The sequence below is a fragment of the Coturnix japonica genome, chromosome 7, assembly GCF_054131305.1.
Source record: "Coturnix japonica strain WE chromosome 7, WE-NBRP24, whole genome shotgun sequence".
NCBI lineage: Eukaryota > Metazoa > Chordata > Aves > Galliformes > Phasianidae > Coturnix > Coturnix japonica.
The window spans coordinates 33,153,850-33,178,822 of NC_140669.1; the positions used below are offsets into that span (position 1 = coordinate 33,153,850).

The following is a 24,973-nucleotide window of genomic DNA, read 5'->3' on the forward strand; positions in this document are numbered from 1 at the left end:
GTAGCGGGCGGTTTCCTGACTGCGAGAGAAGAGAGGAGCTGGGCTTCAGGAGCTTCGGCTGCTCCCGGCTGCTCCTCCGGGGATGCAGAAGCCTTCGTGATACGGCCGGTCCCACGGAGCCTCTGTCCTGCCGCATCCGAGGCTTTTTGGAGGAGTTTGGATGAGCCCTCTTTCCAGGTAGGCAGGATTTTCCTCTCCTTTTACAGCATTCGTTTGGCTGTTGATGGTTCTAAAACCCCAACCCAAGCCTTTGTGGGGTTGCACAGCTATTGCTGCTTCCAGCTGCTAACTTCAGGCACGCTGTGTTTAGACTGAAACAATATGTATTTCCGTGCAGCGTTCAGCTTTTGGGATGATTTGAGCACTTTTCAGTACTGCCTTATAGGTACACATGGCCAGAGGTCCTGAAAGTCCCTCGGCGGGGACTGGAGAATGCAATTTTGCCCTTCATTGAGTTCACCAGCTGCTGCAGCCTGATGGCAGCAACAGCAGCACAATGTTTTGCTGCTGCTTTGAGCAGCTTTATGGTTTGGTTCGCCTTTGGTTTTCAGAAACTTGGAAATAAGATACAGATTGCAGACCAGACAAAGCAGTGAGCTGTGCCTCCTGAATCAGTTATGCTGTTTTTCACCAGCACCAGTTTGGGAAGATAATGGTAGCCGCTCCTGAATGAGGTGGATCTTGAAAGCTTATTGTGCAGTGCTGCGAAGGAGCCTGTGCTGAGCCCCTGGGCTGCACTGCAGCCCGGCCACCTCTCCACTCTCCTGTTTCCATGACCATAAATCAGCTCCTTGCAGACTGTTAGCCTAATGCTGGAGCAGCTGAATTTTCATAGACCTGGGAACAATTTGCTCAGCTGCAGTAGGTGTGATTTTGAAGGTGTACCAGGAAGAACTTGAGAAATATCACAAATGGGATCAGATAGACCTTGGGTCTGCCTGGACGGGCACGTGAGATGGCCTCTGCAGAGCACTAAAGGGTGATCTGACTGATAGTAGTTTGTGAGCATGCAGCTAAGCCACAAGCAAGCCAAAAGGCCTTATTCCCACAGCATTATGTTTCTCTCTCACAGAAAGAGAGCAGAAGTCAAGGAAGAAGGGCACGGCGGAACCAAGTATTCAAGCAGAAGGATTCAGCTCCCAGTTTGCACTTTCCATCACTTTTCAAGGCCAGCACCTAGTCTCCATCAAATGAATTAGCCTGCAGTACACCATTTCTTTAGTGAAACTTGTTATTTTCCATTGAGCATTTCTCAGCAGGAGGTGGGGCTTTTCAGAAGGCATCAAATCTTATAATATTAGCAATAGAACCACAAGAGCTGATGGCACCCTGAACTGTGTTGCCCACCCCAGTTTTGGAGACTGCTCAGATGGGGGAGAGAAGCTGTGGCAGCTTCATCCCACATCTGACCACTCCATGTTAGTGGAATTGATGGGTGGGGAAGCACCATGCGTGCCTTCCAATGGCACGCTGTGCTCACAGCCTGGCAGTGATAAGAAGGAGCCTGCATGCAATGAAGTGGGATAAAAGAGACTGCGTGCAGTGGGACAACAGAGCAGTGAAGTATGCCTGGTGCTTGGAGCTGCTGGTATAGAGGCAAAGAGTCCCTCTCACTCACACACGCATGGCAGGAGGAAGGGATGTGATTAAACCCAGGGTGCTGCAATCTGTGAGTCAGACACTTGGCCAAAGCCTCCATATGCTCAGTGTCTCCAAAAGATGGTGTCTCCAGCTTCCTGAGCTCTGAAATGGTGCTGCCTGAGGACTCCAAGCTGCCCTGTCTTCCAGGAGATGAAGTCCTCCTGCAGCTCTGCTTGGTGGAGGATGAACAAGGCGGGAAGCTTGTTTTAAGGCCAGAGATAGGAAGCCTTGGTATTAACTATAATACTCCCCCAGCATTAAAGTAAGTGTGAGGTTTGCTCTAAAAGCAATGCCCCCCCTTCATTATATTGGCCCGCAGTGTCAGAGGCAGATGGTGGTGGTAATAGCAGTACAGGCTGAACCTCCCCACCAATATTCTGTTCCATTTTGTTGCCGTGTGACAGATGGCAGCAGAGGACAGCATCTGACATGGAAGTACATCCTTTATGTTAAATCCGGCTTGAGCATTTGTTCTTGCAGGCTTGTTAGCATGTGCACAAGCCTTAGCAAGGAGGAAAGCTGTCTGTGTTGTGATGATATTGGTGGTACCGATAGTAACTGGCCTTCCCAGCATAAATGAGCCTTCAGAATCCTGTAGTGTGATGCATCTTTCAGTGTAAACTAAGTTGAGATGTGTCCAAACAGGAAATAACTGCTGAGCAGCCATGAGGAGAGAGCTAGGGAGTTGCTGGGTGAGCCGGGTAGATCTCATAGGCAGAACTAACATGAAGCACTGGCTGGCTTTGTATCTTCCTGTCAGAGCTAACAGCTCAAATATTGTGCATAAGATGTAACTTCTGTTTTTCCACAGGCATCTAAATGTCCAGAAGAACTGCTGAGATGTTCCAACAAGCCTTCCTATCCGCTCTTCTTTGCGTGGCACTAGTTCCACTACACGCTCAGTTTGATGATGAACCTGTTACCTCCTGTACAGGTATTAATTTGGGTGTCTGTCTCCTTTATAGGCAGCAGACTTACTTAAAGCAGTGGGTCTTAGGCTTTTTAAGTCCTTGTCAATGAGGAGTCTTCTGGTCTGGTCAGTGATGCAGTTTGGGATAGGAGCTGTGCTTTTTCTAGCACTGTATTTGGGTATAACCCTTTCAAAATGTTTTTAAAACAGAAAGAGTAGCCTGCAGCTTGTCAGGCAGGGCATGTATGTAGTGCAGGAGAGCAAAAGTCACCCCATTGCTCAAAACTGGCACTCAGTCATCCCTGCCCCCATTTCCTCCAGTCTTGGTGGAAATAGCTCCTGGTTAACTAGAGTTGCAGCAGCCTTGCAGGACACCAAACCTCATGCCCTGTGCTGTGGTTTACTCTCTTCACGTCTTCATGTCTCCATACAGAAAAGACAGACTGCCCCATCAGCGTGTACTTTGTCATTGACACTTCGGAGAGTATTGCTCTGCAGACTGTGCCTATCCAGAGCCTCGTGGATCAAATAAAGCAGTTCATCCCTCTGTTCATTGAAAGACTGGAGAATGAGGTGTACCAGAACCAAGTCTCCATCACTTGGATGTTTGGAGGACTTCATTACTCAGACGTGGTGGAAATTTACAGCCCTTTAACAAGAAGCAAGGATACATACCTCACCAAGCTTCGTGCTATTAAGTACCTTGGCCGAGGCACCTTCACAGACTGTGCTATCTCCAACATGACACAGCAATTCCAGAGCCAGACAGCCCGGGATGTGAAGTTTGCAGTTGTCATCACTGACGGCCACGTCACTGGCAGCCCCTGTGGGGGAATGAAGATGCAAGCTGAGAGGGCACGCGACATGGGGATCAAGCTCTTTGCAGTGGCCCCCAGTGAGGATGTCTACGAGCAGGGCCTGAGGGAGATTGCCAGCCCACCACATGACTTGTACCGCAGCAACTACACCATCACCCCAAAAGATGCCCTGCACATCGATGAGAACACTATCGAGAGAATAATCAAAGCAATGGTGAGGGGCACTGAGCTGCGCTGCCCAGGGTGTAGAACAGAATGAGGGAAAACGCCAGGGAGGGTGACAGGAGAAGGAGCATGTGGAAGGGTGAGATGGCATCATGGTCTGGCTTGAGAGAGCACCTCTGCAAGTGAAAAGCATTGTGTGCATTACGGGCTAAATGTGATCTTCAGTATATCTGACTTCTTAGGCTAGGTGTCCCTTGGGTTTTGCCCCTGCTGCCCTTGGCAGGATCCATCCAAGTCCTGGCTGCTGCTCAGGCCAGACCTGTGCCCCACCTGGGGGCATGTGGAGGAGGTGGCAGTGCTGGGATCTGTGAGGCTTCCTGAACTCCCTCCCCACTCAATAGAGTGATTTCTAAGGGCCCCATTTGTGAGGGACCACCATTAACTGAGGACTCTGCTGAGGATGTGGGGGTTGGACCTTGATGATCCTTGAGGTTCCTTTCCAACCTGAGCCATTCTATGAAGTGATTAGAGCCATGGGACCTTAGATGCATCTTTTCCCTTGCCATCACACATACTGCTAAGGGTGGGTGCTGTTCTTCTCTCAGAGCTGACTATCTTAACTGATTTCATTCATTCTGTTTTCTCCCTTGTAGAAACATGAAGCCTATGCTGAGGTGAGTGAGCAGCACCTGCATCTCATTTCCAAGTTGAAGTTGCCTTGCCTATTGAAGAAGACCAGATTGTACCCCAAAGGAGCAGACATAGTTTTGCTCTAAGCTGCATGGAATGGATTTCTGCCCACCTGGGGATCAGTATGCAGCATGGGAACCCACTCCTTTACCCAGCAGTTGAAATGGCATGTGGAATGGTTCCCTTTCTGCCTCCCCCTCATTGGTGATTCTCCTCATGTCAATGAGTTCAAGTCTATTAAGATGCTCATTGTACCATGCTGGATTTGGAGTCATGTTTTACCAGCATTCTGAAAGCTAGAATTCCTGCCCAGCCATGTAACAGGGCTTGGTCTACATAGAGAGGAGTATGCAGAGTGGTGCTCCCAATGGCACAGCCTTCTCTGGTGGGCCCAGGAGAACACTGTGGCTGACACTTAGCAGCCCTGTTCTTTGGGCTCAGGCCCAGAGCCAAAATCATGATGAATGCACTTGTGGCAACTTCACATTTGTATGCAGGAGCTTTCAACATGCATTTTGCTGCCTTATCTCTGAGCCAGGTGGAACCAGAGCCACTTTTACTGCTGCAGTCATGGGGAGAGGTGTGGAGACAGCCACGCTGCATGCCCAAGCTCATGGTGCTGTCTGACTCAGAACACAAGGCTGTAGGCATGTCGCAGAGCAGCAACTGCAGCTCATGTTAAATTTGATGTGTTTCAGTGCTACAAAATGAGCTGCCTGGAGATTGCAGGTCCAGCTGGTCCCAAGGGATACCGAGGGCAGAAGGTAAGTTACTTCGACCCATGGGAAGAGAATAATACCAAGAGAATAATATAGTCTTGTTTAGGTGTTCCTGTGTGGAACCAGGATTTGGGCTTGATCCTTTCTGGTCCCTTCATGTCTCCTCATGACCATCATGGCTGATGGACCAGTGCATGCAAAAAGATATCCAAGCATCAACTATGGTGATCACAGCCAAGGGCCTTCAGTAACTAAGAGAAGCTGTGCAAGGCCAACAAGAGTGCGGCAAAAATTGTTTCTACCTCTCCCACTCCCAATAGCCCTCATGTGTGCAGTCTCACTGTGCCCATAACCCAACAGAGTCCCAAACTCTGCTGCCATGCTGTGTGCTGCCATCCCCACAGCAGCTGCCCCAAACTTTGTAGGAACCTGATATTACCAGAAATTGTCGATGCCTTCCAGTCATCACCAATGATGTGTTTTTCCTTTAGGGTGCAAAGGGAAACATGGGTGAACCAGGCTCCCCTGGGCTGAAGGGACGACAGGTGAGTTGCAAAACTGTCCCCATTACACAGTAAGCAGTGCTGCCCTGATGCCAGCTGGGGCTTCATCTGTGCCTTGCTTAAAGTAACACTCTGTGTCTTCTTTCCTTAAGGGTGACCCAGGTATTGAAGGTCCAATTGGATACCCTGGTCCTAAGGTAAGAATCATGTAGTCAATGACTGCGCTCTTTACTTGTGTGGATTTTTGTGTGTTGCTGTGTGAAGCCAGGAGCTGGACTCAATGATCCCTATGGGTCCCTTCCAACTTGGGATGTTCTGTGGTTCTATGATGTTTGGTAAAACAAGGATGTTCAGCTGCTGCCTTCCCAGGCACTAACTCAGCATCATCTTTCTTTTCTTTTTGTTTTCCTCCAGGGTGTTCCAGGGCTGAAAGGAGAAAAGGTGAGAAAGAAAAGTCTGCATGGTATGCCCGGGGTATCACAGCACTTTGCACCAGCACAGGGTCTGGAGGAGCAGAAGAGCACTCTGGGGAAAGGGCTCCTGGCTCCTCTTCTGTGGAGCAGGGAGAGACAAGAATGTCATCTGCAGAAAATGCTGCACTTTAAGGAGGGAGGGGAAGAAATTCTCTGGTGTGGTGAGTGAGCGTGGCACAGGGGTGCGGACTGACTCCTATCTTCATTTTTCCCTAGGGCGAGATTGGATCCGATGGACGGAGGGTAAGAGAAGACCTTTCCTAACTGGCACATTGATACAAACCCTTGAGTGTATCATCAGATCACTGATAGCTCTTTTCCCCCTTTGATCCCAGGGCGCAGCTGGTTTGGCAGGCAGGAATGGCACTGATGGACAGAAGGTAATGGCATGGGGGACTGCACCATCGCTGGGTGCAGTTATTTCTCTATGTCCCTGCTCTCACATCCCACGTGTGTTTCTTTGCTTCTTCCATCTCAATCTGGCTGAAGTTTTTAAGAGCTTGTTTGAACGTGATTCTCCATAGCCTGCAGAAATCCTTGAGCTGGATGGAGATGCATTCAGTCAGGTCACAGAAGTGCTGTTCCCAAGTTCTTTGGGAGCTTGATGCATAACCCGGGTTGTGATCCTACTGCATGAGCAATGCCTGGTTCACCCGGTGGGGATATCCTATCTTGAGTGCTAGAGCCCTCTGCAGGACATGTACACAGAAACATCTGCTGAAATGTAGTTTTCAAGACGTGTCCTTACAGAGCCTGCAATTTCATCTCTAAGCTCTAATCTCTTAATATTAAAGCCCTAAAGCCACATTCAGGTATCTCCTAACAAAGTCCCTGAAATCCTCTGTCCCTGTCAGGTGAGTGCAGACAGATGCAGCCTACCCATACAAATGTACCAGAGCAGAATAGCCTAAATTTATACAATTTTGCCTGGCTTTGCTCACTATCCAGCACACATTGGTTTTGTTTTGCACTTTCTCCTGTACCCCACCAAGTGCTTCCTCATTCTCTGTTTGTGTCTGCTCACCACAGACAGCAACGCTTCTGCTTACGGAATACTCTTGCTGTTTGTTCTCTGACTGATCACAGGTACGACCCGTTGATGATGTTAAAAAATAGGAACTACTGACAGGAGAAGGATGTATTTTTTTTCCTTCAAACAGCTGGAGTGTTGTTGTCTTTTTCATTTGAATGATCTTCCTCCAGGGCAAGCTGGGGAGAATTGGACCACCAGGCTGCAAAGGAGATCGTGGTGACAAGGTAGGAATGCTGTGTTCTTTCATTCAGCACATCAGGTGTGTGGCACCAGCTTCAATTGTACATCCCAAAATATATGGTAACAGAGGTCAGTCACTGCCTCCTTTTCCTACCTTATTCATAATCTGACTCCAGATCTGTAATCCCCAGGCCTGTGGTTTTTGTGGTTTTCAGTCTCTAGAGAGTGTCTTTGAGTGATTTGATTAATTCTAGTTGTAAAATTCACGTTGTTGATATTGCTCTTTGTCTCTTCCCTCTCTAGGGCCCTGATGGCTACCCAGGAGATGCAGGAGACCAAGGTGAAAGAGGAGATGAAGGCATGAAGGTAAGAGTATTCCAAATGGGAGTGGAGAGAATGGGCAGAGGCCAGCAGTAGGGACACCTACACACTATTGTCTGTATTGCCTCTTAAATCCTTCCCTGCTCATGAAGCCGATAGGTTGTCTGCCTGGTTGTTGGATCCTAACACAAGGCTGGGAGGGCTTTTTGTTGGCCCTGCTCCTGTAGCTCCACCTGGTGCACATCAGTGGTGTGCAGCAAAGTTCTAATGACATAACCAATGACCTCTCTGTTTGTTCCAGGGAGATCCTGGCCGGCCTGGTCGCAGTGGACCCCCAGGACCTCCAGGAGAAAAAGGGAGCCCGGTAGGTTCGCACCAGGCAAAGCAGAGTTAGAAAGATTTACCTTTCTAGCTCTTCATCTTTGTTCATCTTCCTGTCTTGTTTTGGGTAGAAAGATTATGGTTTCCCCTGGCATAGCTTGTAACATTCTCAGAACTGCTGGTGTTGTTAGCCTGGTTTTATTCCTGTAAGCAAACTCCAACTTAAGTCCCAGTAGCTCTTAGGCAAGCCTTACCCATATCATTCAGCATGAGGCTGCTATTTAGGTAAAGAGTTTGCTATCCCAATAGCCAGTCACTTCAGAGAGTGTCAGAGGTTGCAGCACCAGGCTGGAAGGAAGCTGGAAGGAAGAGCTGAGATGCCTTTCTCTCAGTTGGTCTCTATGAGGTTGGCACCTGTGCTCATAGATTTAACTTGTTTGCATGGTATGTGTGGAATGTGTGGAAACATAAGATGCATGTTCATGCTGGCGTTTGCACAAGGATAGGCTGCTTGGCACAGGACAAGAGATATCCACCTTGATCTCTTTTCTGACAAGTCCAATTTCATTTTCTTTCCCAGGGAATTCCTGGCAACCCTGGAGCTCAAGGACCTGGTGGAAGCAAAGGAAGAAAAGGTGAAACAGGACCTCCTGGACCCAAAGGAGAGCCTGTAAGTGTGTGTCTACTCTGGGCAGTGAACATGCTACAGGAACCTCCTCCAGGTTCATGGATGAGTGAGGGACAGGTCATCAGGAAAGGAAAAAGGAACCTACTTCCTTGATCTATGAGCAAGGTTGAGAAACTCCCTCAGTTAGCCTGCCTGCATTCCCTAAGACATGCAGTGCTGCTTTCCTTGTCTGCCATTTTTTATAAACCCTAGTACGAGTGCTAAGTGCCTATCTGGAGTTCACCTTAGCCTGCATCCCTCTGAGTTTGTCCTGGAAGCTGGCACCAAAGTTGAGGCAACAAATGATCTCTATCTGACTAGAAGCTTAAACAGCATAACAGCTCAGCTCAGCTAACACTGTGAAGGCAGAACCCAGATGATGTAGACCAGTTTGAGTCCCTGTACAACACCCAGAGCATGAAGAAGAGCCAGATATGCTGGAAGTAAAGCAAAGCATTTAACCTTGAAGGAATGAGCCGTGTGTATTGGTGATCATTGTGGTGAGCACCTCCAGAATGAGCAGTCTGGCTCTGGTTTTCCAAAATACAAAGGCAGGACCTGCCCCAAGTAGGGCCATCGTGGACAGAGGCTCTTTAAGGTGGTGTAGAAGGGGAAGGAAGGGCAGCCAGGTGTCACTGTTTGGGTGGCATCCCTGTTGGCATCCTGTTGATGTGATCACTTTCTGTGTCTGCCAAGGGTCGACGTGGAGATCCAGGGACGAAGGGCAGCAAAGGCGGTCCAGGGACCAAGGGAGAAAGAGTAAGTAAAGCAACTGCCCAAACCATTGCAAACATGCACAAAATGCCCAGGATTGGCATTTATGATGCTCTACTGTACAACCATGAAGTGCCCAAGGCCAGGGCTGGGAACCGCAGGTGCCAGTGGGCACTGCTACCACTGTGCCAGCTGCCTGCCTGGCTTTCAGAAGCTGTGACCATCACATCCAAAAACAGTACCTACAGCTTCCAGAAGCTGATCCAGAGCTGCGTGAGGATGAAGGGCAGCAAAGCTTGAGGCAAAGTAACATGTTCAGAGGTTATTTTGCCCTGACACTTCTTCTCAAACAAAGAAACACCAGATTCGAGAACAATGCCATACCTCCTCACTGCCATGCAGCTGGAGACTTGCCTGACAAATCTTTGTTTTCCTCACAGGGAGATCCTGGTCCAGAGGGTCCCCGTGGCCTGCCCGGTGAGATTGGAAACAAAGGAGCAAGGGTAAGCCCAGCGAAGGGTTTTGTGATAGGTAGGAGGGAGGGAGATGTCAGCTTACCAGGCTTTGCCCCTCACACACATTGGAAGGAGAATCTTTAAGCAGGATGAGTGAGGGTCTCATCCTGCTTTATCTCATCTGTGCAAAGAGGTGCAGATGGGACACCAACACACCACCATCTCCAGAGGTGCCAAAGCCTGGTGGAGCACTGAGGACATGCAGCACAAAGGGTCTGTCTGTATCTGCTCCTGTATATTCTTGCCTCTTGCTTTGCAGGGAGACCAAGGATTGCCAGGACCCCGAGGCCCTACAGGTGCTGTGGGAGAGCCAGGCAATACAGTAAGTCATCCTGGGACATCTGTGTGACTGTACCCACCTTCCTCTGCAGTGACAGCTAGTCCTGCTGGCTGCACTGTCCTACTAAGAGCAGCCTGCATTTCCTGTTCCCAAGGAGGCTCAAAAAGCTGTCCCATGGGCATCCAGCTTGGCTAGAGTTTGTGGTTGAGCCCACACCTACACTGTGGTAGCAGTGCTAGCTCATCCTCCTGGCCCTGCAGGAACATGGGTGCTGCATCAGTCACTGCCACAGCAACTCCTGGGGGTGGGGAGGTGATCTCACAGCATCATCTCAGCAGCTCGTTTCCCCAGCATGAACCCCAGTATGACCAGGAAGCTGCTGGAAATGTCCTCAGCCATTCCTCCCAATTCTGTCTTGCAGGGATCACGTGGGGACCCTGGAGACTTGGGCCCAAGAGGTGACGCTGGACCACCAGGACCAAAGGTAAAGTTCCTAAGTACAATTCAGCATTTGATAGAGGAGGTTATCATTGTGTGGATATTTCTAAGGTCAGTATCTCCTGCAAAAACTCACTGACCTATGTATGTGCCTTGGAAGCAGGATGACTGAACATGAGCCTTGCTGTGGACAGGCTTAGTTCTTGCTCTGGCCATGGCAGCTCTGATTGTATCTCTCACCCTGTGTAGATTCAGGGTTGCCCCAGTCATATGCTGTCCTCAGGACCCCCTGTCCTTGCTGTGAACAACTGCTCCCAGTGCTTGAGGATCCAGTGCAGATGTGGTGGCTCACTGGAGTGTTTCTCCCCAGAGAGGGAGTGAAAATAGCTTTGATTTCACTGGCATCTCTAGGTCACAAATGTTTAAGTTTGTCTGACAATTACTTATTTATTATTTACAATTATTTATTTACTTATTTCACAAAAGGGTGACAGAGGCAGGCCTGGCTTCAGCTACCCTGGACCCAGAGGACCACAGGTACGTATGCTCCTGTGAAGATGTACATGCACAAACAGCAGCAGAGTAAGCGTGCTTCAGTGGAGGTTAACAGCCTGGGAGAAGGAGGAGGGAGAAAGAAAAATGATGAGGGCTACAAGAAAGTGAAGCAGAAGGGGATGAGGAAGTGGCATTTCAGCAGTAGTGTCCTCATCATTCATCCTTCAGCATCCTGTCCTCATCTCCAGTCCTGGCTCCAGGGGTTGTGAAGTCTTCCCTTTGCTCCACAGCATTGGAACCTGTCCCTAGAGTCCTTATCTGTATGTCAGAGGTACTGGGGACCCCAGCCTCTCTACAATGACTGGGATGTGGTTGTGCCCACCACCCCAGCCGTCACTCCTGCTGTTTAACTTTGTGTCCCTCATCACAGACCTCAAACAGAAGCGTGAAACCCATCCATTGCCATCTCACCTATTCTTTCCTCACAGGGTGACAAGGGTGAGAAGGGGCAGCCAGGGCCCAAGGTGAGTGCACTTGTTTCCTTCATCTGATTTTGGCCTGGCAGAAATGCCAAGCAGTTGCTACCTGGCCCTCAGGGCAAGTGGTTGAGGAACCAGTCATCTTGCAGGACCTTCCCTGCAACTGCGTGGCCTGGGTGTGTTGTGCAGGCTTGTCTCCTTTTGAAATATGTTTTGCAAAACTTCCTTATTCTTCAGTCAGTGCCTATGTAAACAGCACTTATTTGCTTTGCATGTGCTGCTGGTTTAAAGGGTGGTCCTTTGGGCCAGGCAGGCCTGTGTTCCTGATGTGTTCACAGCCACTGTTCTTTTGTCTGAGTGCATCCACATGTGGTCTTTGATGAATCTGTTTTTCTCTTCCTCAAACAGGGAGGAAGGGGTGAGCTTGGACCAAAAGGAACACAAGGAACAAAAGGAGAGAAGGGGGAGGAGGTAAGCAGATTTTTGTGTTACCAGCAAGTGCCTGCTTGTGCATACCATGAGTGCGTGGTGTTGAGACACACAACGAGGAGCTGTGTGCTGTTGTCAGTACTGTGTGGTGCTAGCATACACATGTAGGTCTCCCTTACCTGACCAATGCAGCCACACACAAGAAATGCCCCGTATCTCCCAGCACAGCAGCAGCAGTCTGGTGACCAGTCTTGGCAGGGCTGATGAGTGGGTCAGGAGGAGCCATAAACAGCAGCAGCTACACCATCATCTTCAACAGGAGAGCACTCAGTCCTTCTTTGTTTCTCTTCCAGGGTGATCCTGGCCCAAGAGGTGAACCTGGATCCCGCGGCCCACCTGGTGAAGCAGGCCCAGAGGTAGAATACTGTCCTGCTGTGTCTGAGCAGATGCTGCAGCTTCCTCCTCTTCTGTCCACTCCTTCAAGCAGCTCCTGTGCTGCTCAAAAGCCCAGCGTGCCAGCAGGTCTCCCTACAGCTGGAAGGGATGCCAGCCCTCAGACATGTCTGCTATCTCCAAGAGAGGCTTCTCTTCCCTTCCTTCCCTGACAGACCTCTGTATAAATCCAAGTTTCTGGTGATGCTGATGTCTAGCTCACAGAACCCATGCCTGAAATCCTTGTGTTCTTCTTACAGGGGACCCCTGGCCCACCAGGAGATCCAGGCCTGACTGTAAGTAGGACTTCTCTGTGCTCTTCCACTTGAAAGCAACATTATTTTTGCCATGTGCAGCCTGAGAATGAGGCAGGGTACCATTCCTGCCATTGTTCAGCACAGGAGACACTGGGCAGGACTGAAGACATCCTGCCATGAGCAGAGCCAGAGTGGCCTGTGGCTTCCCAAGGGAGCCAAGGAAAGAAGGGAGGGGTGGCCAGGGAGGAAGGAAAAAGAGAACCTTTCCCTTAGAGAGGGAGGGAGGCACTCACACTGCACATTTTTGCTGGCAGGACTGTGACGTGATGACCTACGTGCGAGAGACGTGTGGATGCTGTGGTGAGTGAACTGGTCTCTTCTTACCCCATGGCTCTTGTTTGCACCGTTGCAAAACCGCCTTTGTGATTTCCTCTTTCTGCCCCACTCTTCAGACTGTGAGAAGCGCTGCGGTGCCCTGGATATCATGTTCGTCATAGACAGCTCAGAAAGTATTGGATACACCAACTTCACTCTGGAGAAGAATTTTGTGGTGAACGTGGTCAGCCGGTTGGGCTCCATCGCCAAGGACCCCAAATCAGAGACAGGTCTGGAGTGTGTGTGGGTGGAGCTGGTGGCAGAAGTGGGGATGGGCAAAAGAAAAGGGTCTTGGATCTCTCCAGCTTCCATATTTGTATGTAGCTGCCCTGGTCTGCGTCTGTCTGTTCAGTGTTTTCACAACAGTTTCTGCTCTTCCCTTCCCAGCTTTGTAGGCCGGTTGAACAGTTCTTTGCTATTATTGAAAGTATGTTGACTTTTCAACATTTTCATTCAATGCCAAGTGACTTTGACACTCTTTTGGTAGGTGCCCGTGTTGGGGTGGTTCAGTACAGTCATGAGGGGACCTTTGAAGCCATCAAGCTTGACGATGAGCGCATCAATTCACTGTCAAGCTTCAAGGAAGCAGTGAAGCGCCTGGAGTGGATTGCTGGAGGCACCTGGACACCTTCTGCTCTTCAGTTTGCTTACAATAAGCTCATCAAAGAAAGCCGTCGAGAGAAAGCCCAGGTGTTTGCTGTGGTGATCACAGATGGACGCTACGACCCTCGGGATGATGACAAGAACCTAGGGGCTCTTTGTGGCAGAGATGTGCTTGTCAACACCATTGGCATTGGAGACATATTTGATCAGCCAGAACAGAGCGAGACCCTAGTCTCCATTGCCTGCAATGAACCCCAGCGAGTCCAGAAGATGAGGCTCTTCTCAGACCTTGTGGCGGAGGAATTCATTGACAAAATGGAGGACATGCTCTGCCCAGGTCTGTATCTGTCTTTGTACTTATGGGAACTGGAATTGTCTAGCAGTGGGATTTGTGGATGGAGGGCACGTACTGTGTGTTGCAAAGGTTGCAGAGACACCGTGTCCCTGCTGGTTGGCCAACAGCTCTCAAGGTGGGTCACTCATGATGGGCAGGCTGAACTTCACGTAGCCCTGGATAAACTTCCTGAGACTTTGGGGCTACTGTTCTTTCTCTTTGTGAGAAACCTGGACCTGCATCTCTGAATGCAAGCACTGAAGAGAGGTGGTAGCACGTCATTCAGTTTTCCTTTTTTTCCTTTCCTTTCAGATCCACAGATTGTCTGCCCTGAGCTGCCCTGCCAGACAGGTAAACATTACAAGTAGCTTTATGCTTTCTGCACACAATTGTAGGTCCAGGAGCTCCTGAGTGGGAGGGGATGTGCAAGCCTGTTCCTTTGCATGGCTGGGAGTTTGGGAAATAGTGTTACTGTACATGGAAAGTTCCATGTTTTCATCCCCTGCTCTTTCCTGTCCCTCTGAGTTCTCTTCACAGGTGGGTACTAGCGCACGGTGTTAGCACATGAGCATTGCTCAGTTCTGATTCCTGCCCAAATTCCTAGGTGTTGCCAGATTTTGATCTCCAAATTTATCTATGAATTTCTCGCTTGCTCTGTATCTCTATTACATGCCAAACCCCCTTTTGCCACCCAGAGTATAACTAGTAGCATTGGGCAAGATGCTCCTTGTGAGTGATGGAGGCCGAGCAGCAGGTAGAGAGTTTGGAAAACAACACCTTTGTGGTCTGAAAGTTTTGGCTTCTTTAACACTGGCTGTGTTTTAATTAACAATTAACTCAGGGTATTGAATCAAAGGAAAAAGTCTGTAAGGGTACTCTCGTGTAAGAGATGGCTGCTGCTTGCTAACAGTGGTTCTCCTTGATCAAATTTTGCTTGTTAAAGGACATATCTGCAACTCCTAGAGAAACTGTCTGTCTGTCTCTGCATCTAAATACAATGCACTATTTGCTGATACACACAAAGCTTATCGGGGACAAAGTTTTGCCAGTTCTTGCAATTTTTATCTCCACTCTTGCCATGAAGCCCCTGCTTCAACTCAGTATTGCACAGATTCTTAACCTTAATTTTCAAAGAAGTGCCTTTGTTTCCATATAACACAAAGGGAAGCAGTCCCAGAATGATCAGCAGTCTGAAGACAGAAAAGCTGGACTTGTTCCTGACTAAAAGCTCTGATTCCTACACTAACATTCTCAGTATTTGCACCTGGTAATGCAGGGAAAGCAATGCCAAACTGTGATGCTGAGCCATCAACACAAACTCTGCAGTGATTTCTGAGGAGCTATGTCCTGTGGATCCATGCACAAGGAAGAAGCTTCTCCATGCCACTCTAGAGACTGCTCAGGTGTCTTCAAATGTTTTGGTCTTCATAGCCTCCCCATTTATAAGGAATAATGTAGGAGAGAAACTGACCCAAGAGGTTGAGCATTCACATTTTCCAAGGCTCTGACCATCAGAGCTCTCCAAAGCAAGGCAAATTTGGCTGTCCGTTCCTTGTAGTACACTTGGGAGTTTCTGTTCCTGATGCAAGATGAGATCAGTTTGCTGGTACCTGATACACATGAGGACCAGATCAGAAATGTTGGTGGAGCTCAAGAAGGCATCTGAGGGTGTTCCCTCTTGGGTAATGCCTCACACCATGCCATAGGCAGGCCAGGCCAAGTGCAGGCTCTACACCTGTTCCCCAGCGGATAGGGGAGGTGGAATGTTGTCCCTGGGTACGTGTGGACCTCCTGTGAAAGTGCCAGTGCATCCTCCTCAGCATGGGGAAAGTTGCCATGGTGTGCAAGGATTTGTGTAAGGCCTGGTAGGCCAAGTTTTAAGTCATACTTAAGGACATGGGGGCCTTTGGGCAAAGCACCATCTGCCTGCTGTATTGGATGGGCCAAAATGCATTGCTGCCATCATCTAGAAGGATTTGCAATGAATTCGTTTGCACACTGATAAGGAAAGGTGTTGGATGAGAGGTGATGAAAGGAGTATGACAGAGCCTGGAGATACTCTGCTCATTGTTCAGCTTCCTGCTGTTTTCCGAGAGCATTTTCAAGAGTTGGTGCCAATTCAAATGCAAGATTCTGGGATGGAGATGGTGACCTTTGAAAGTCATGTAAGTGAGTTTCGTGCATACCCAATGCATGTGTCCAGCTGCAGATACACTAGGTAGGTTCAGATCAGGGACAGAGCTATGCTCAGCCCTGGTCGTGGCCCTTAGCTGTCAGAATTGCAGTCCTGACACTTGAGAGAGCAAATCCATTGCTCATGCCATTGTACCCTAGCTCCAGCCTGTGCTTCGTCAGTAGGATATGGGGAGGGACTGCTATGATCCGCACCCAGCTTCTTCCTTGCCGCCTTGTGGAGCCAAGCATGTCATCACTTTGAGTTCTCATCTGCAGAGGAAGCCATGCTGCCTCCTTGACTATGGAAATCCAGATTTTTCTCTTTTCAAGGTAGATCCTTGTCTCCTTTTAGCCTTCTCTCAGTTACTTTAATGCTTACAAGATGATGTGGTGGTCCTTGATTTGGGCTCAGGTAGGGTCAGATGCTGAGCAAATTTGAACTGACTACTTGCTTTAATAGAAAGTGCATGATGCTCTGTGAGGCTCTTCCTAACCCATGCAAAAGGCTTTGCTTTGAGTTTCAGGATTTTATTTAAATGTCATGGCAGCACAATCAGGTGGAAACTGAGTATCTCAGAGTCCCGAAGAACATGGACACTGTGCACTGTACACTGCAGGATGGAACATCCACCCCAAGCAAAGCAGACTAAGTGCCAAGCAAGTCCTTATAACGCTGTCCCTTGGCATCAAGTCTTTCTGCCTCTTGGCATCATGTGTGCAGTTTGCATGTAACAGAGTTCAGAGCTGCTTGGTGGCTGATCTCCGTGAATCCCACATGCAGAAAAAAGTTGGATTTTATGGCCTTCTTCGTAATTACCACTTTCTCCATTGTGAATCTACTGGACTAGTAAGGCAGGAACTGGGCAGTTAAGTTTTCATGTCATTTTCCTCGGTCTCTTAGTCACTGTTACATTATATCAGTAGGATTCTCATGGTTCTTTGATCAGACATCGACAGAAAGTTAGTTGCCTTGCCACTGAATTGTCAAATACAGTTCAGATGTTGTAAGATACAGTAACTGGATCATAAGCAGACTGAATTCATTTCTCAGTAATATGCACTTTGCTTATATATTCCTGTGCTCTCCAGGTTTTAGTAACTCCACATTGCCCAGGTCAGATGCCCCAGGCAGAATATCTGTGTATACAGATGCCTAGTTCCTCTCCAGCCTGTGGAATCATATTGCACAAGGGTCTGTTCTCTCTCCATCTTGCCTCTCCAGGGTCCTTTCCTTGTCACCAAAGCAGTGCTCTATGCCAGCTCCCTTTAAGGGCTGTTCTTCAGTGCACTGACAGCCTTACCTTCTGCATGGTTGTTCTTTGGCTTCAGCCTTCCTGTGAGAGACACAGCAGGAGTTTGGTTTCAGTGAGGATTCCACGTCCCGCTCTGGGACACATATTCCAGTATGACTGTTGAGACTTAGATATTGAGATTGAAAATCTGACTTCGGTCTTTACTTCTCTGTCCCTCATTAGTTCTGTTCTCCTCTGGTGCAGCATGCATAGGAAAGCCAGGTAGCATTCAGAGACACAGCCATTGCTAGAAAGCCCTGAAAATATTCTTTTGACGCTCACTTGCAGATGACAGGAACCCTGGAAATGTAAACCCACTTATTTTCCGCCCCATGGAAGAGGGAGTCAACATAAATATTCCCAGCACCATACATTCGATCGCCCAGTTCCTAAACTCCACGAAGGAAACCCGGGACCCCAGAATGTACACCCAGCTGGTGGCCACTTTGGCCTTTACCGCCGAAAAAGCCAAGTTTGCCACTGGAAATGAGCGGCAAGAATGGATGGACCTGTTCATTGACACCTTCAAAATGGTGCACAGCGAGATTGTGGGGGACCCAGAAACCGTGCTAGGGCTTTGCTGACATCTCCATTCTAAGTGACATGAAGTATGTGGAGGCAGGGATTGAGGAGAGATGGAGAATTGTTTGGAGCTGTAATTGTCTTTCCAGTGCCTGTTTGGCAAAGAGGACAGGTACATTGCCAGCAGCTTTTAGTTTAGGAGAAACAAAGGCAGTAACATGGCTTGGCAGGGCTCAGGCAGGGATGTGACACAAGGGGCAGGCCTCTCCAGCTTGGCTGGCTGGCGAGTGTGGTAGCTATCTCCAGAAGTGCTCTTGCTTTGCCTGCTGCTTTTCTGCAGGGGTAGTGCCAAGTGCTGTCAGGACAGTGGCACTGCCTTGGCTTCTGAGACAGCCGTGCTGCTACTCTTTCTCTTCATGCTCCTGCCCTGATCTGGCAGCATGGTGCATCCTCAGCCACACATGAGCAGGGGTTCCAGCACAGAGGGCATGTGTAGCAGCAAGCAAAGAGTAAGTCCCTTGTTTGCAGAGGGCCCAGCAATGCTCTTTTCCTACACTTGTTTTTACTGGCTACTTCTGTAGCATCTTCTGTGCTGTTCCATTGTGCGTTACTGTGAGGGCTCTCTTTGGGTCCCATAAAGCATTTTGGTGGCAAGACTGGCAAGCAAGGTGCATGTCCTCTCACTGCAGTGTTTATGTACAAGCATTCGCTAGGCATCAGGGGGTGCTGAAGGGAAGAGCAAAGAGTATGAGAGAGAGGCAACCCCGGCTTTCCATCGTGAGCAGCAAAACTTGAGGAGTTCTTCTGTCAGAAGCTGTATATCCTGTGTGCACCTTTGCTTGTGCACTTGCATTTCTTGGGTCTTCATTCACAATGTGTACTTACCCATATCCAGGAGACAGAGGTTATATAGGACCAGGAAGTCCAAAGCAAAAATCCACCATTGCACAAACATCTGTGATATGTTGCATAAGCTATTTAAAAGCAAGTATTTAAACTTGATGTAGTACAGCCAATAGAATCCACATCCAGTGCTAAGTTGGTTCACGGAGACTTTAGAGCCACCATCTGTACTGTGGACAGGCTTGTTTAAATGAAGAGGGATATTTCCATGCGCTCTACTACCACTGATTTCCAGAAACAGTCAGACAGGTGACTGCCTTTTTTGCCTCCAGAATAACTATTGCTCCCTATGCAGAAGTGTTTACTGCCAGCAAATGGATTTTGCAGTCTCTCTATCTGACGTGGTGTTATTGCAATAAACTATACTGAGCAAACGTCATATTTCATGAGCAGAATTGAGATTTACAGCCTTCAAAACTGTGGTAATCAAGTCTGTTGCAAGGTGTGTAGAAGGGAGACGGTTGCCATGCTGTAGCCAAGCTCAGAAATGACTGGAAAAAAGAGCTTGCCCACTTTGAACATTTTACAGTTCTATTTCAGCCCTATTTCAAATGCTAGGCCTTGTCAATCTAGGTTAGAATTTGTCCAGTGACAGATAATGTGATATTTGTGGGGATGAGATATTTTTACCCTATGATCAGTATGTGACTTAGACTGCTGGGGTGCAACTGAGATGACTGAATGCAGAGGAGCGCTGTATGAATGGATGGGACTACTCTGCACACACACATCATTACTAATGGCAGGAAAATGGGTGTTATTTCTGCAGTTCTGCTTTTTGTACTTCTTATATTAGCCTCAGCTGTTGTCTGGCACTCGGTATGCAGTACAGTAAGTTGCAAGCCTTGCTCTAAGCAGCACCAGCAGAATTGGCGCTCCAGTTAAAAGCATGATGTGAAGGTTTTATTTGGCTTAATCCATGGTGATGTCTCACAGGACCACCTGCAGTTAAGGACAAGAATTTTGTTCCTTGCTGGAGGAAAAGGAACTTGGGTCTATGCCTCCCAGAAATGAGAGCAAACTGTAACTAAGTATGATACTGAACAAGGCCAACCCAAGGTTGTGCAGCCACTGCACTGCCCAGCAGGAGGAGTTTCTCTGGGAAGCACTCCTGCAGTTGACACAGGTAGAGGACTGCCTGGAGAGCCAGCCATGCATTATGCAGCTTCTAGCAACCTGGTGGGGGGGACTGGTGGGTTGGTGGGGAAAATGGGAGAGGGTTGGAGGCCTTTAAGGGCTTTTCCCAGCTCAAACCATTCTGTGATTCTATTATTTCATGCTCTTGTTGAAGCTTCATGGGGTGATGCTGATTTCTGCTTAACTAGGAGCTCCTAACATTTTCTGTAGGTAAATTTAGGGTGGGAGAAGGTAGCACATGCTTCTAATTGAAACATAGACAAGAAATGGGGTAGATGGGCCAGTAACACTTCTCTGGCACAATATGCAGCCCTCTCTTCCACCCACTGGATTCCATGCTTTTGTAGACCCCGACCCAGACTTTCAGGTGGTTGAACGGGGCATTCCCTCCCACCTTTCCCTTTCATGACTGCACAAAGCAGGAGAGCAGCTGGTGTTCACTGGTGCAGGCATTGCCAAGGACAAATGTCCTTGTAGGAGCAGCACTTGTATACTTGGAACTGCAGCATCAATGTACCTATAGGCATCATGTCTCAAACAGGTGAGTGCATAACTTTACTGCTTTAAAGGAGAAAAGTATTGAATTTGAATTTGGAGATATGAAATTCAGAAAGCTGATGCAGAAAAATAGCATCGCTCAGAGACTGCTTTCTCCTTAAGACAGAACTGACACTGCAGAAGTCTGCTGTTTACAGTAAGACAGTGCACAGCAAGCACCATTCAAGAGATGCCATCATACAGGTACATTTTACAGCATGGAGGGGCTAAGAAGAAACATGAGCCTGCATGGTATGAATCAAAAGCAGCCACAGGCTTTTGCACTGCCCAGCAAGATTGGATAAACCAGGTACCAGAAGTTTCTGCACAAGGTGTTTTGTCATGGATAAAAATGGTGTCAGTATTCCATGAATTCAACCATATGCACTGTCAGGGTTTCTGCTACACTGGAAGCACTGTCCCATGTTGTTGAATCTGTGTTATCTGCTCTGTAGTCTGATTCTCTTCTTCAGCTCACATACAGAGCTTTCTTTCAGCTTTCTGCCATGCTGAATGCAGCCCCAGGTATAACAGCACTCAGTACTGAGGAAGCACTTTGTTAAGTTGGATTTGATCACTATATGTAAATGGAATGTGGTGGTACTATCATAAAAGCTGTTCCTCAATGCCAGAAATGGATACTCAGGAGCTGCTCTGGAATCACCTGGTCCTTGCCAGTCATGCAACACTACATGGCACGTGCTCCAGTACTTCACCCTTCTGAGATTCAGAGTGAGCAACACAGAACTACTTTACAGGGCATAACAGAGCAATTGCCCTGCTGCCACCATGGAGGAGTGCCCCATGGGGTGTTCATCATGCACGTCACACATCAGTGCTAACATTGTAATCGTATCCCTGACTAGGTCTTTTAGTAGAGAAGAAAACCCAGAAGAATCACTAATTCTAAATGGAAGAAAAACCACCTAAGAAGATACGGAACTGTTTATTGGGAAAGTAGTGAATGCGGACAGACATCAAATGCATTACACATAAGTACTGCAAAGAGACAAAAGAGTTGTTCATAACTAACACCAGACTCGAAATGCTGCCATTTTCTTCTGCCTTTTTTTCTGAGTTCACTCGCTGCCTGCTTTGTGTTGTTCTGAGTGACTGAAGGATGATGTTCCAACGTTTCATTCAAGTATTGCTCTTTGTTATTTATTTTAACAGCTGCTTTATGGCATATAGGTGAACCAACAGGAAGAGATTCTTGTTTTCTAAACATACTTTTTGACCTTTATAAACTCCTCAGGAATTGGTGGTGGCTGATTAAACAGATTTGGGTGCAGGTTATGAAATCAGCTTTCACCTTACAAAGATTTGCGCAGAGGAATCCTGAGAGTAAGCCGCTCTATAGGAAATTACTGAGAGGTATGAAAGCACTGCGTGCCATTAATCTTCCTTTTAGCTAATAGTGGGGCACTGCTCTTTGAAGGTGTGGGTGTAGTTCTACAGCTGAAATACACAACATGCACAGAGCTATTTCATGCTTGGATGCTTGTCTTTGCCCTCAAAACTGCAGTTCATTAAGACCTCATGCCCAGGAGCTGAGGGAAAAGAAGCAAAGGTTATCAGCCACAGAGACAGGCTTTGGAAACATGATGGGGAAAACCTCTGTAGAAAGGTGTGCAGAGGTGACTCCAGCCCAAGCTGCACAAGGCACGACCCAGCTTTCTCCAGTAGGCTTTCTTATGCCCCCAACTCTGTTGTTTTTCTTTTGTTTCTCCTGCAGAGCTTGCAGTAGCCCAATGCACACAGCGGCCCGTTGACATTGTCTTCTTGCTCGATGGCTCTGAAAGAATTGGGGAGCAGAATTTCCACAGGGCCCACCACTTTGTGGAGCAGGTTGCCCAACAGCTTACACTGGCCAGGAGAAACGATGACAACATGAATGCGCGGATTGCGCTGCTGCAGTACGGCAGTGAGAGAGAGCAGGACGTGGTCTTCCCATTGACCTACAACCTGACCGAAATTTCCAATGCCCTGGCTCAGATCAAGTACCTGGACTCATCCTCCAACATTGGGTCAGCCATCATACATGCCATCAACAACATTGTGCTCAGCCCAGGAAGCGGTCAGCGAGTTGCTCGGCGCAATGCTGAACTCTCCTTCGTCTTCATCACTGACGGCATCACAGGAAGCAAGAACCTTGAGGAGGCCATCAATTCCATGAAGAAGCAAGACGTCATGCCCACAGTAGTGGCTCTTGGCAGTGATGTAGACATGGATGTCCTACTGAAGCTTGGCCTTGGAGATCGAGCCGCCATCTTCCGGGAGAAGGACTATGAAAGCCTCTCCCAGCCAAGCTTCTTTGACAGGTTCATTAGGTGGATATGTTAGCTGAGCCGAGTGCACATGTCCTCCTGTCACCAGCATACACCCCCCCAAATATTACGTGTTCTATTTCTTCTCTCACAACTCTGAGCTGGCCCAGAACAGTTTATACACAGCCTCCTTCTGGGCCCTCCTCTCTAACCAAAATCCAGACCTCTTTTTTGAGTTTTGTGGTGAAGTCGCATATCTTGCATTTATGGTGCTAATTAAATCCAAGATCTAAACAGGATACAGAGCCATATGAAGTATGTCTGTAAAGCTTTACACACACCGAGTTATGCCTTGTGTATCTACTGTTATCCTAGGAGGGTTTATCAGAGAAGCAAGAAACCTCTCTAGTTTAGCAGGACAAGCGACCAAAAACTGTTAGCATCCTTTGTGGATCTTTATTGCTTTAACACTGCCTGTTATTTAGCAAGCCCTTTACCTAATTATATCATCCTTTTTGTTCTCTTGGGACTTCTGCCCCTGAGAGGACTGGGCAAGTTTATGACACATCATGTGCTGCTTGAAATGGTCAGCAGTTTGCTTTCTTCTTGCATGGCCCTTCATCGCTTATTCCATTTTCTGGGAGCAGCAGGATGGTTAGAATTCTTGCTGCCTTCAGCAGCTGTCTGCAGGTGTTCCTTTTGATCCTCTATCAATCCTACAGGCCAACTTAAAGACCTGCATTTTCTTCTGGGCTCTTATCTCCTTTGCTTCCTTCTGTCCAACCTTCACCAGAACCTGTTCATTTATTACAGCACCCTAAATAGTGGCTGGGAGGGGCAGCATACATCCCAGCACCTCACAAAACACCGTGCAGCACATGGTGTCACCCCTAAGTGCTCAAAGTAACCACAGTGCCTTCTTCTTACCAATTCACTGGGCAATACCCAGATTTGAACTTGAATTGTGTTGTCTGCAAAAATAAACAAATAAACTCTTTTCACCCTATTCCAAAACTGTCTCTTTATTCCATAGATTGTCTTCTCTCTTTTCCTTCCACCTTCCTTTATTTTTTTTCCCTTTTTTCTTTTTTAATTTTAGATTTGTATTAATTAATGAGCAGGTAGTTATTCTCCTGGTGTTAAGCTAATAAATGAAGGTAAGTTTGTTTTCTGCATCTCCTCACAAATGTGGGAGCATGAGGACAAGGGTCCCTGTGGCAGAGGATCACAGGGCACAGCTGACATCCCAAAGGTCCACATGAATCTCATGGGAGCCCTCCAGCTCACCTTCCTGTGCCTACAGTTGTCTTATACTTCTGTTCCATTGCCCCATCCCCATATTCACAGTTCCCATCTGGACTACAGTCTCTCAGTGTGACAAAGGCAGACATCATTCCTTACTTGTTTTGTGTTCCCTTGGCTCAGGGCTGTGGATAAGGACTGTGAAGGAAGGTAAAGAGCATGGTCACCTCCTCTGTCTGCTCTTCCCCTGGACTGCTCCTGCCTGGCCAAAGTCCACACCAGACTTTGGAGCCTGGGATCTCTGCTCAGACTGGGGCAGTGACTGCTGCCTTCCCCTTTACAGACTAAACCAGTAGCAAAGCACATATCCCAGAGCCACACAGCCATGCAGACTGGCTCAACCAGTCACACAGGCTGTGCCTGCCAAGGGCTGCCCTGGGGAGGGCACCTAAAACACAGACACAGGCAGATGAGACTCCTTACTCCTCGCCTACTGGTAGAGCTGGTTTGCTACACACAAAGCACCACAAGCTGGGGTGCTCATTGCCCAGGCTGGCTCTGGAAGCTGCACACTCCTGGTTAGAACCACCCAGAGTGATGAAGGTGGCACGGGGATGAGGAGATGTCCAGTGTATAGGTTGTGCAAAGGAGCTGGCAGGGTGGGTGCAGAGAAAGCTGTGAGTCAGGGCCAGAGGAGGCAACCAAAGGGTACAAACCAATGCACAAAACCCCTTGTGCTGTTACTGATAGTAACAGGGATAGGTCTCAGTGTGGAGGTGGGATGTGAATCCCTCTCAATAAAGACAGAGGCCGGAGCTGTTACTCATTTATTTACAACAATTCCAGATCAAAGAAGTTACAAACAAAGAGCAAGAAAAATCACTAGCAGGCAAAATGCAGAATGCAGAGGAGGGAGAATGAGGCAGAACAGTGAGTAGGTGGCCCTTGTGAGGCATTTGTCTTCATATATTGTCTCCTCGGGGCTTTACCACCATACAGGTAGGAGATGTTCTCTTCAGTCAGAATCAGAGCTGCTTGAGCTGCTTGAGCTGCCTGAGTGCTGGAGGAGGAAGTAAAACCAGTTCAGGATAGCACAGAAACAACCC

At 48.2% G+C, this 24,973-nt stretch overlaps 1 protein-coding gene across 3 annotated transcripts; it reads left to right on the top strand.

The window, feature by feature from the left end:
- On the top strand, window positions 1-23,639 carry COL6A2 (collagen type VI alpha 2 chain). Of its 3 annotated transcripts, XM_085553720.1 has the most exons (29): window positions 1-177; window positions 1,073-1,168; window positions 2,453-2,575; window positions 2,985-3,583; window positions 4,188-4,208; window positions 4,923-4,988; window positions 5,435-5,488; window positions 5,599-5,643; window positions 5,861-5,887; window positions 6,136-6,162; window positions 6,255-6,299; window positions 7,123-7,176; window positions 7,436-7,498; window positions 7,755-7,817; window positions 8,355-8,444; window positions 9,138-9,200; window positions 9,596-9,658; window positions 9,930-9,992; window positions 10,372-10,434; window positions 10,875-10,925; window positions 11,372-11,407; window positions 11,771-11,833; window positions 12,145-12,207; window positions 12,484-12,519; window positions 12,795-12,840; window positions 12,933-13,085; window positions 13,343-13,795; window positions 14,105-14,143; window positions 22,094-23,639. In XM_085553720.1, exons 3-29 carry the CDS (start codon window positions 2,461-2,463, stop codon window positions 22,699-22,701), a joined length of 3,069 nt encoding a protein of 1,022 aa, XP_085409846.1. In that variant the 5' UTR covers window positions 1-177; window positions 1,073-1,168; window positions 2,453-2,460; the 3' UTR covers window positions 22,702-23,639. The 3 variants fall into 3 exon arrangements, with proteins under 3 accessions (XP_085409846.1, XP_015723178.1, XP_015723179.1); XM_015867692.3 differs by lacking the exon at window positions 1,073-1,168; XM_015867693.3 differs by lacking the exons at window positions 1,073-1,168; window positions 22,094-23,639 and adding an exon at window positions 17,548-19,063.
- Window positions 23,640-24,973: the final 1,334 nt, after the last annotated feature.